The sequence below is a fragment of the Salvelinus namaycush genome, chromosome 16 (assembly GCF_016432855.1).
Source record: "Salvelinus namaycush isolate Seneca chromosome 16, SaNama_1.0, whole genome shotgun sequence".
Lineage (NCBI taxonomy): Eukaryota > Metazoa > Chordata > Actinopteri > Salmoniformes > Salmonidae > Salvelinus > Salvelinus namaycush.
Window position 1 is genome coordinate 10324166 of NC_052322.1, and position 12996 is coordinate 10337161.

Sequence of the window (12996 nt, forward strand, 5' to 3'; positions counted from 1 at the left end):
TAATCATTGCTAAAATGGGAAATAATGCAAACCCTCCTCTGCTTTCTTTGTCTGAAATAACATTGGGTGTTTTAAGGCAACATTGTTTTATCTTTTACATAATAAAACAATGCCAAGAGGTCAATCAGCTTTTTGCAGTAACATTTCATCTGTTCGTGTCCTCGGGCGATGTGTAATAGCTGCTGTTTATACTCAAACCTTTATGTTTGTGTACTGTTTGGAATTCTATAGGTTCATAGTTCTATATTTCTATACAGAGGTTTGTGTTTAAGTTAACATGTATGTTGACGAAACCATGCATTGAATGCAGACTGTGGATCCTCATGCCTTTCGGCTTGGCACACTAAATAAAGCAAATGGAACCTTTGGAACGCAATATACTGTATAGGCTAATCTGTGTGTGCTTTATTATGCAGAGCCCTGCACACTACTACATTGCTAATCTGAAACGCGCAGTTGCAGAAAGGAGAGCGGTTGCCAAGGCAGCCACCAACCTCCCCTCCCCCTTTCCCTCCATTCCTCTTTCCCATTTATTATCAGCAGAGGTCGCATGGCATATGGTGAAGAACAGTCCAACCACTTCTCTGTCCTCGAACCATTGCCTGGAATCAATGCATGAATATGCACCTCCGTCACAAAGCCTATGGAGTATGAGAACAACGGGAAAAAACAAACATATTCAGAGGGCTCATTTTATGCTTTTTTAAATATACCAAGGGGGAATATTTTATTTCATTTGTTCTGGAGTATGCCTAACTTAATAGTATAACTAATCTGCATATGTGCTGTTATTTTTGTTCTACCGTTAAGTGATAACTGTTTTGGTTCTCCAAAGTGGACGCGCTCTAGTAAGCGAAAAAAGGACTGTTCATCACTAGGACGTGAGTTGGTGCAGAAGTTCGACCGCAAACGGATGTGAGGGAAGAGTGCACAGAGTGCACAGAAAACTCAACCCCTTTTTCTTTCTTTACTTCTTTCTTATTTTGTTTGGCTAAACAATAGAGTGAGTCAAAGACACTGAAACGGATTTCATGCCGTCAGTCTCGCAGAACCTGATATGGACGTGAGATTTTATCCTGCGCACCCGTCAAGTGTGGGTTCTGATCCAAGTTGTCTAAGCTCGTTGGACTTTTACCACGCGAACAAGGTAAATACAAAGTGCAGTCCTCCTAGTGCGTTACTGCCTAGAGGTTGAAGTCTACACATTTTCTCACCTGCCTCTGCTTCTTGATCAGCAGCCTGCAACATTTGTGCAATAGACATGCATGGCATGTGGTGCTTAACTGAAACTGGATGTGATTCCATTCCTTATTACAACAATTAAGGTTTTGCGACGGGGTTCTCTGACAACCCACACCTCCACATAGCCTGAACCCGGTTCTTTTTCTTCTTCTTCTTCTACTTCTACTTTCTTCTCTATCTCTTTTTCAGTCAACATATTGGGCATATAATATAAGTATTCTAGGCTATAACATAACTATTTTGCTTACCTTTAGGCTATAACGTAACACACGTTGCATACCTGCTACAATTTGGATACCTGCGACGATATACTGCTACCATGTAACGTTAGCCTACTTGATTGCTGTTAGTCTACATTGGCCAGTCTACGCTGCATTTGATAAACCATGTTGCTGGAATCTTAATACTTTGCTCTTTGCACTTTGAATTTACCCTACGTTTGAAACTTTTCTTGTTCTAACCTTCTTAGAGGTCTAACCATCTTTTTTTAATCAGCTGGTAGAGTAGGCTATTGCTCTCGTTCTGAGAGGCTATCCCGTCAGTTGAATGAGCATGTTGAATTAAAATAGGCTATTAGTCAATATTGCCCATATCTTTGATGATTCTGAGTCACAAACATGATGTCCCACTGTGAAATTAATACTAAAATGGTTTTAGAGACAAATCTTTAGAAGCATATTTTTACATCGCACTGCTTCAGTTCTCGAACTGCGCTACTCTGATTTCACACTCACAGACTCACAGACACACTCACAGACTCACTGGCACACTCACAGACTCACAGACAGACTCACAGACACACTCACAGAGTGTGCCAGTGGCAGCCTATGTTCCATGAATATGCATATTATGGCAACTTGTGGTCATTCATGATCAAAAATAATAAAAAGCCTGTGTCAAATGTACAATTAAACAGTTCGTTGATATACTTTTTGGTTTTGACTATACTGCTCACATTACAGGCCTACTATAGCTTCCATTTTCAGAAAATCATGATGGTTGAGGTCTGGTCCTGTGGGTGATAATGCTGGGAAAAGGTCTAATCTGTCAGCTTTTCATCACATCCACAATGACAACGTAGTGGTAGCCTAAAGCCTACTATGGCTGATGGAAACAACAAATATTTGTGCATCTAAAATAAATGCTGTCTTCTTCAGTTTGCCTAATAGGTTACCCTGAGATGGGCCATTGTAGCCCGCAATACTCCTGCAAACAAGAGAAAGAGGAAGTGAACGCAATCATTCCGATATCTGGATTGAGTCATCATATCCATTAAATCCAGATTAGGTGGTTGAAACTTTGGATAAGCATTTGGGAATTGCACTAGGGCAATTCCATGGTAAAGGAATTACGCTGAGGGTGATTTCAAAGTTTCACAAACCATACAACTCTATGCACAAGGACTACTTTTAAAAATGTACACACAAATTTGACAAAAACATTTACTTGAAGACGAGTGCAGATGAAAATCTTGGTAACAGATTTGCGGTTTGTGCTGTTGGTGCCGTCATTATGTTACCAAACTTTGCATTTGCACTGTTCTTCAAGTAAATGGGTTTTTGTATAGTTGTATGGTTTGTTAAACTTGGAAATCAAAGCATTTTGTTTGGCATACATTTTAAAGTGAAAAGTCACAGCATAATTCCGTTACTGTGGAATTTCACACTACTAAGAATTCAATCCAGTCACATTGAGAGGCAGTTCACAGATGAAAACCTGTGGAATTACTTAGTCTCTACATGTGTTGTTCAATTAAAATTGTCTTCCCTGTAACGCACAGTGCTGAGATTGCCTGCAATGACAAGCTCAGTCCGATGATGCTGTTACACACCGCCCCAGACCATAACTGACCCTCCGCATCCAAATCGATCACGCTCCAGAGTACAGGCCTCGGTATAACGCTCATTCCTTCGACGATAAACGTGAATCCGACCATCAACCCTGGTGAGACAAAACCGTGACTCGTCAGTGAAGAGCACTTTTTGCCTGTCCTGTCTGGTCCAGCGACGGTGGGTTTGTGCCTATAGGTGACGTTGTTGCCGGTGATGTCTGGTGAGGACCTGCCTTATAACAGGCCTACAAGCCCTTAGCCCAGTCTCTCTCAGCCTATTGCAGACAGTCTGAGCACTGATGGAGGGATTGTGCGTTCCTGGTGTAACTCGGGCAGTTGTTGTTGCCATCCTGTACCTGTCCCGCAGGTGTGATGTCCGGATGTATCGATCCTGTGCAGGTGTTGTTACACATGCTCTGCCACTGCGAGGACGATCAGCTGTCCGTCCTGTCTCCCTGTAGCGCTGTCTTAGGCGTCTCACAGTACAGACATTGCAATTTATTGCCCTGGCCACATCTGCAGTCCTCATGCCTCCATGCAGCATGCCTAAGGCACGTTCACACAGATGAGCAGGGACCCTGGGCATCTTTTTTTGGGTGTTTTTCAGAGTCAGTGGAAAGGCCTCTTTAGTGTCCTAAGTTTTCATAACTGTGACCTTAATTGCCTACCGTCTGTAAGCTGTTAGTGTCTTAGCGACCGTTCCACAGGTGCATGTTCATAATTGTTTATGGTTAATTGAACAAGCATGGGAAACAGTGAAGCCCCTTTACAATGAAGATCTGTGAAGCTATTTAGATTTTTACGAATTATCTTTGAAAGACAGGGTCCTGAAAAAGGGACGTTTCTTTTTTTGCTGAGTTTATAAGAATGTACTGATAAAGCCTTGCCTGAATGTAGACTACTAGACTAACGAACACAGTGGTGTGAAGCTGAGTATCTCAGAAAGAAAGCACACATGAAGTTGGCTAGGCTATATTGGAATGCTCCCAAATGTGTCTTTAGTCCCTTGAATCTCAGGTAATTATTTGAAATATTAAAACTTTGTCAAATAACAAAGTGAGATTACAATCATCTCACAGGTAACACTAACTACCTTCACTGGTGTTGCAAATGAGACAGAGGCCATTGGGACCATCTGATCTTATGTTAACAAGGTGCGTTGGGTCAGTTTATTATCCTCAAAGCGTTGTCAAAATGGTTGTCCCATTAAAGGTGCAATACGCAGAAATCGCTCCGTCATTTCCTGGTTGTAAAAATTCGAATAGTTCACCTAGTTTCAGTTTATGTAACAAAACAAGCAATGTGTAGACTAGAGAATCATTGTACTATCTTTTCAATAACCAAAAATCTTGTATTTTCAACAGTTTGAAGCTGGTGTACTAAACCGAAAGTGAAAGACGCAAAAACTAAACTTAAGAACGGGAAGCATAGAAATAGAGCAATATGGATAATATCTACCTGCTTCTTAGACTTGCTTTCAATGAGAATTATGAATTTGGTTGGGTCACTCAAAAAGTTACATATTGCAGATTGTAAGAGTTGCATCAGCCTCTCTAATGTAGGCCTCGAATGTATATCTAATCCCTCAGTGGCGATAGTCTTATGCGGACTCTGCTGCTGTGTTCCTCAGAAATTTTGCTACAGACCCTTTTAGAGATGGAAAGGAAGCAAATGAGTCTCATGCATGCTCATATTTCCATTAAACAGTAATATATGCCATTAGTAGATGTTTTATCCATAGCTACTTCCAGTAGTGCATGTATGCGTTTTTATATGGGTGTCCCCAGCGGGAATTTAACCCACTGTCTTGACGTTGTAAGCGCCATGCTTTACTAAGCCACACAGGTTCACTGGTGCCGTCTTACTTGTTTGTTGCACACTTCCTGTGAGTGTGTGACATTTTTAGAAATAGACATTGTGATCCCTGGTCAAACCTTAGAATGGTGAGGTGATTTGAATAAAAAGAGGTCCCGGCAAGATAGTTTGCTGTCTGCAGAGTGTGCCTGTAATGTTCATCCTCAAGCCGAATCATATCTCTGAAAGTTGGGGGGGGGGGGGGGGGGGGGGGGGTATAGTCAAAAAGGTAAACCCACAAAGGGTTACAAACCTTGTTATGGTAACTAATTAGTAGGCTTACAAGACATCCATAGGAACAACAATGGCATGGTTCTATTTCAGCATACAATTATTCGTTTTAGTGTGAATGCTCTTTTGAAAGGTATTTAAAGGTAATTAATTACCCTAAAAGGTTCATCAATAACCTTGCTATTCAGTTCAATTGACCATGGCACTCTCCATTATTGGTTGAAATGTCTTGATAAGAGAAAATGTGAACTATTTTTTTCAGATTTTGTTTGAATATAGCCCCGTAGTATTGTATGTCACTTCCTCCATAATGTCTCTTACATCCTATAGGTAGCCATTTGACTTGGTGGAGCTAAACTTTCCACATTTGAGGGCAAATGGAATTCTGTGAAATAATCACAAAAGGGGCTGTTGGAGGATGAAAAGGGGAATTGCAAAAGAGTTGAGATACTGTACAAGTGCAGAGAAGCTCAAGCTCCTCAATCGACTCGCACGTGCCCATGAATAACTCGGACATGTCTGTGATAATACGCTCCCTTACTCTGTGGTGCTACCACAGCCTAGAAATAACATCAAACTTTGTAATTACTGCAATCTTTGTGCTGCTTTGGAAATATGAAACAGTATCACGTTTTAATATGGAATTGAACTGTATTTTTCTATTGTCCTCTACTGCCACTTCTAGACGTTTTTCTACAGATGTCATTATGTATGGCTGTCTATTCTGTCATCCAGCACGTTCAGTTTGCTCTGGGAAATAAGGTATGCTTGTATACCTAAATCAAACCTGTGCAGTTGTCTTTCAGTTCAGTTCAGTACTACAGTATGTCGAATGCTTCAAGTGGAGCTGTTTCTGGCTTTCAAAGTCCCATAGTAAGCTGTTTATTTTAAAACTGGATGGCTTATATGATATATATTTTTCTTTAGCAAAGTATATATATTCCATAATATGCTGTATACATGAAACCTAAACTTGTTGATCAGAAGCATTTGCAATATTGTCAATTCCATTAGATGTTAGTCCTTGAAGGAGATCCTTGAAATAATACAAGCTATGGTACAATTTTATATCCTAGGGCAACAGAGTATTATAGCTATTAGCTAATGACAAGCTCTGTGTTATGTGGTGGAGGGAGAGTGAGCAGAATGGGTTGAAGTAATCAGTGCCACACAGCACATGGACAGCGAATGCATCCCAAATGGCACCCTATGCCCTAAAGAGTGTGCTACTTTTGACCAGGGCCCATATGGCTCTGGTCAAAAGGATTGCACTTTGTAGGGAAAAGGGTGCCATTTGGGACCCAGCCAGTGTGTGCTCACTCCGACTTCAGCCATTTACTGGTTTTGCTGACTACGGCATCACAATCACAATTGATTTTCTAGCCTGTGAAGGGGAAGGCCATACATACATACCACAGTGTGGACACAGAGAGCACAGTAGGAACAACATGCAGTAAATCACACACTGTGGTATGAAGAGATTTTAATGGGAATTCCTACCATTTGAAATCATCAATGGGCCAGATATTTTGCACACTGGAGCCACTGGATTGTTTTTGATGTGCAAGAATATCTTTAGTCCCCCATGCCATTATGGACCTGTTACTGTTAATAGAGGGCAATTCCACACAGAGTGAACTGGTTTTTACATGTAAAATGTATGTCAAACAAAAACCAATGATTGCAAAGTTAAACAAACCATACAACTCTATGCACAAGGACTACTTTTAAGAATATCCACAGAAATGTTTACAAAAACACATTTACTTGAAGAACAGTGCAGATGCAAAGTTTGCTCACAGAATGACAGCACACACAGCAAAAAACACCATTCAAACCAACGATCTCACAATCATCTGTCTGCAGATAGCTAGAACCTTACCTTATAGACCCAAGCTCTCTTATTTTTCTAATTTCTCTCCCTCATGAGGAGGGAGGATAATGAAAGTTCAAAGAAGTAGTAACAAGTAAAGGTAGACCTACCAATTAGTTATGGTGTTTTTACTGATATCAACATTTTTTTTTAAGTGATTAGAACTCATAATTATGTTACCAAATCGCTAACGGAATTACTGAAAAATCTGTAACGGCAATTGAATTGGCTACAATGGGAAATCATAGTAGTCACAAACCACAGTTGGGTCTCCTGTTACTGTCCTCCCTTCCACTGACATACTGTTATGTTCAGCTCATAGTGTCTCCTGCTACTGTCCTCCCTTCCACTGACATACTGTTATGTTCAGCTCATAGTGTCTCCTGTTACTGTCCTCTCTTCCACTGACATACTGTTATGTTCAGCTCATAGTGTCTCCTGTTACTGTCCCCCCTTCCACTGACTGTTATGTTCAGCTCATAGTGTCTCCTGTTACTGTCCTCCCTTCCACTGACATACTGTTATGTTCAACTCATAGTGTCTCCTGCTACTGTCCTCCCTTCCACTGACTGTTATGTTCAGCTCATAGTGTCTCCTGTTACTGTCCTCCCTTCCACTGACATACTGTTATGTTCAGCTCATAGTGTCTCCTGTTACTGTCCTCCCTTCCACTGACATACTGTTATGTTCAGCTCATAGTGTCTCCTGTTACTGTCCTCCCTTCCACTGACATACTGTTATGTTCAGCTCATAGTGTCTCCTGTTACTGTCCTCCCTTCCACTGACATACTGTTATGTTCAGCTCATAGTGTCTCCTGTTACTGTCCTCCCTTCCACTGGCATACTGTTATGTTCAGCTTATAGTGTCTCCTGTTACTGTCCTCCCTTCCACTGACATACTGTTATGTTCAGCTCATAGTGTCTCCTGTTACTGTCCTCTCTTCCACTGGGATACTGTTATGTTCAGCTCATAGTGTCTCCTGCTACTGTCCTCCCTTCCACTGGCATACTGTTATGTTCAGCTCATAGTGTCTCCTGTTACTGTCCTCCCTTCCACTGACTGTTATGTTCAGCTCATAGTGTCTCCTGTTACTGTCCTCCCTTCCACTGACTGTTATGTTCAGCTCATAGTGTCTCCTGTTACTGTCCTCCCTTCCACTGACATACTGTTATGTTCAGCTCATAGTGTCTCCTGTTACTGTCCTCCCTTCCACTGACATACTGTTATGTTCAGCTCATAACTGTATCATCAGGTGTTCAAAGCAAGACTGTGAAAACAGTCTGGAAAGCCCCTCACTCTCCCTTTCGCTTTCTCAGCCGGTCTCTCTCAATCTCTCACTCCTCTCTTTCCCCAGTTAATGTCACCTCTCCCGGCTATTACTGACACCTTCTATGACACCTACCACCTATTGACACTAATAAGCATCCTCAACCACTGAGAACTGACCGACACCGGACGTCCATGAACTTTGAAAATTTGTTGACATTTGGTCAGTCTGAACTGGCCGGACCAAATCTGAACAAATCATAGCCGTGTATGTTTCACAAGTTTGGACAGTATAGTAGAGCACAGTAGAGAACAGTAAAGGGAAAAGGGAAAGGGGGATACCTAGTCAGTTGTACAACTGAATGCATTCAACTGAAATGCGTCTTCTACATTTAAGCCAACCCCTCTGAATCAGAGAGGTTGGGGGGCTGCCATAATCGACATCCACGTCAGTAGAGTAGAGTTCAGTACAGTACAGTACAGTAGAGCACACTAAAGTAGAGTACAGTATAAATTACTCAAATGTACTTTATTGTACTGTACTCTACTGAACATATTTACTTTACTGTACTGTACTGAACTCTACTGTGCTTTACTGTGCTGTACTGTGATGCCCAACTTGTAATGTAGACATCTATGTTTTTTTTCAGATCTGGTCAGGTCCAGACCAACCAAATATAGTCTTGTTTGGGGGCGCAACTCATTACAACAACAGCCAGCGTGTAGAACAATATCCAAATATGAAAAAGGAAATTGCATATTTGTTCCTTTGTGTACCTATTCAGGATACATCACCTTGATGATAATGATATTCATATCCATAATTTTCCATTTCTGTATAGTACAGATCAGGGACCCATGATGTAATTCTGTCACTCTAATTCCGTTACCAGAAGCAATTCCACTTCACCTACTGTAGTTCAATAACCAAAATAAAAATGTTCAAACTCAAGGTGTCTTGTCATAGCTGACACCCCATTCTTTCTGCACCTTTGAATCTTAATTCTGAGCAGATATTTAAGATTTTTTGTTAAACGTGTTTGCATAAAAAACAAGGAAGAGAGATTTTATTTTATTTAACATTTATTTAACTAGGTAAGTCAGTTAAGAAAAAAATCTTATTTACAATGATGGCCTACTCTGGCCAAACCCGGACAACGCTGGGCCAATTGTGCGCCGCCCTATGGGACTCCCAATCACAGCCGATTGTGATACAGCCTGGATTCAAACCAGGGTGTATGCTATGACACCTCTAGCACTGAGATGCAGTGCCTTAGACCGCTGCACCACTCGGGAGCCCGGGAGCTTGGGAATATAGGTCAGTACAATACAATACAGTGGAGGAGAGTGGGGTAAGTCATGCCAAGGGTTAGTTGAGCCAAGTGGTGTAGTGGAGGGTATACGGAGGTATACGCCGTATACACACTTATTTTTCAGTAGGCATTGTGTATACTCACTTCTTAATCCCCACGATGCGTATCAAAGTAGTGTAGTGGAGGTATACAACTTATCAATTAATAAGGCTGATGGATCAGATCAAAATGTTTAGCTTAAAATGTTGATAAACTATTATTTTCTTCACATTTTAAGTGCAGCAATGTGCACACGGCGGTAGGCCTACGCGTGAATGTTCCAAAATGCAATTAGCAAGAAAAAATCTTCTTAAAAGCACTCCTCATTTGTGAGCGGATTCATAGACAGAGATTTAAAAATAAAAGTTTGAAATTTAGAAAGAGGGGAGATCTTAAGATGCAAAAACTATCATGAGTTGCTAATATGACCTTTGGCTGCTGGACAATGAAAGAAAGTTAGAAGAAAAACAATAGAACAGGATAACGCATAATGAGGAAGTCTTTATAAAATAATTGCCTCCATGTTTCTAAGGTGGGATTTTGTCTATAGGGTACTTTGAAGCAAGGTAAGACATGCCTGAAAATATGAAGTAAAACATCCAGCTTTCAAACAAATAACGATCAGGAAAAATGTTGTGATGCTAATGATAGGCCTAACAGTCTTCTGTTAAATGTAGCCTATGTCTATCTGGCAGAATGATATCATAATTATTTGCATCAATCCAATGGCCATTTTATTTGCTAACTCCCTGTTATATGCTACAGAAACACACACAAAAAACTAACAATAGTGCTACAGTTGAAATCGGAAGTTTACCTGTACCTTAGCTAAATACATTTAAACTCAGTTTTTCACAACTCCTGACATTTAATCCTAGTAAAAATTCCCTGTTTTAGGTCAGTTAGGATCACCACTTTATTTTAAGAATGTGAAATGTCAGAATAATAGTAGAGGGAATTATTTATTTCAGCTTTCATTTCTTTCATCACATTCCCTTTGGGTCAGAAGTTTACATACACTCAATTAGTATTTGGTAGCATTGCCTTTAAATTGTTTAACTTGGGTCAAACGTTTCGGGTAGCCTTACACACGCTTCCCACAATAAGTTGGGTGAATTTTGGCCCATTCCTCCTGACAGAGCTGGTGTAACTGAGTCAGGTTTGTAGGCCTCCTTGCTCGCACATGCTTTTTTAGTTCTGCCCACACATTTTCTATAGGATTGAGGTCAGGGCTTCGTGATGGCCACTTCAATAGCCTGACTTTGTTGTCCTTAAGCCATTTTGCCACAACTTTAGAAGTATGCTTGGGGTCATTGTCCATTTGGAAGACCCAAGCTTTAACTTCCTGACTGATGTCTTGAGATGTTGCTTAAATATATCCACATTCATTTCCCTCCCTCATGATGCCATCTGTTTTGTGAAGTGCACCAGCCCCTCCTACAGCAAAGCACCCCCACAACATGATGCTGCCACCCCCGTGCTTCACGGTTGGGATGGTGTTCTTCGGCTTGCAAGCATCCCCCTTTCTCCTGCAAACATAATGATGGTCATTATGGCCAAACAGTTCTATTTTTGTTTTATTAGACCAGAGGACATTTCTCCAAAAAGTACGATATTTGTCCCCATGTGCAGTTGCAAACCGTAGTCTGGCTTTTTTATGGCGGTTTTAGAGCACTGGCTTCTTCCTTGCTGAGCGGCCTTTCAGGTTATGTTGATATAGGACTCGTTTTACTGTGGATATAGATACGTTTGTACCTGTTTCCTCAAGCATCTTCACAAGGACCTTTGCTGTTGTTCTGGGATTGATTTGGCACTTTTCGCACCAAAGTACGTTCATCTCTAGGAGACAGAACGCGTCTCCTTCCTGAGCGGAATGACATCTGCGCGGTCCCATGGTGTTTATACTTGCGTATTACTGTTTGTACAGATGAATGTGGTACCTTCAGGCATTTGGAAATTGCTCGCAAGGATGAACCAGACTTGTGGAGGTCTACATTTCTTTTCTGAGGTCTTGGCTGATTTATTTTGATTTTCGCATGATATCAAGCAAAGAGGCACTGAGTTTGAAGGTAGGCCTTGAAATACATCCACAGGTACACCTCCAATTGACTCAAATGATGCCAATTAGCCTATCAGAAGCTTCTAAAGCCATGACATAATTTTCCAAGCTGTTTAAGGGCACAGTCAACTGAGTGTATGTAATCTTCTGACCCACTGGAATTGTGATACAGTGAATTATAAGTGAAATAATCTGTCTGGAAACAATTCTTGGAAAAATTACTTGTGTCATGCAGAAAGTAGATGTCCTAACCGACTTGCCAGAACTATAGTTTGTTAACAAGACATTTGTGGAGTGGTTGAAAAATTTGTTTTAATGACTAACTTAAATGTATGTAAACTTCCGACTTCAACTGTAGATGCCTGCAAACTTGAATTAAAGGGTAACTACACAAAACTTCTTTGATTTTTCCCAGACCTTAAAAGTGGCCTTCTGATATGGTTTACGCATTATTTTGAAGTTAGAACATCCCATTTTGTTGTTTTTCTATTTTAAAAGTTTGACTTTCAAGCAAAAACCTGAAGAAGACTCAGTTGGCAGCTTAATTCATCTTTCAAGAATAGGCCTACTATTAGCCTACTTGCACAGTACAGCTTAGGTTGGCCTGACTGTGAAAGACCAATATGGGATTCATCATTTTAGGTCATTCAGAGTGTATGTTACTGTTTGTCATGTTATTTTTCCCGCAGCGCCTTTGTTTGGGAAATGTTTTCAAATTAGAGTACACACACTTCTCCAGGCACCACTACACACTGGTTGAGCTACCCTTTGTTTCTAGTTAACCATACACAAAATGTATCATGTGACCAAATATTTAGGAAGAGGTCATCATTTCATGGCATCTGTGAAGGACGAAACCACATGGAAGAAGTGGTTAGCAAGTTAGGTCCAAAAAACTGATTTTCACACAGTCAAATGAATGTGTCTTATAGGTTTCATGATGTTTGCATCTAAACCAATGTAGATCGTTTTAAGACTGTTTGATACACTGAACAAAATTATAAACGCAACATGCAACATTTTCAACGATTTTACTGAATTACAGTTCATACAAGGAAATCAGTTAATTGAAATAAATTAATTTGGCCCTAATTTATGGATTTCACATGACTGGGCAGGGGCGCAGCCATGGGTGGGCCTGGGAGGGCATAGGCTCATCCACTTGGGAGCCAGGCCCAGCCAATCAGAATGAGTTTTTCCCCACAAAGGGCTTTCTTAAAGACAGAAATACTCCTCTGTTTCTTCTGCTGTCCATTTGGCTTGTCTCAGAAGATCCCGTAGGTGAAG

The 12996-nt window shown here is 40.8% G+C and overlaps 1 protein-coding gene across 2 annotated transcripts in view; it reads left to right on the forward strand.

The window, feature by feature from the left end:
• The first annotated feature begins 612 nt into the window (after positions 1 to 612).
• The window catches only part of LOC120060608 (TOX high mobility group box family member 2-like), a 124002-nt gene continuing 111618 nt past the window's right edge, over positions 613 to 12996 (forward strand). For both annotated transcript variants that reach the window (XM_039009985.1, XM_039009986.1), the window contains exon 1: positions 613 to 1147. In XM_039009985.1, coding sequence (XP_038865913.1) covers positions 1058 to 1147 — 90 coding nt within the window. In that variant the 5' untranslated portion in view covers positions 613 to 1057. The remainder of the gene's footprint in view (positions 1148 to 12996) is intronic.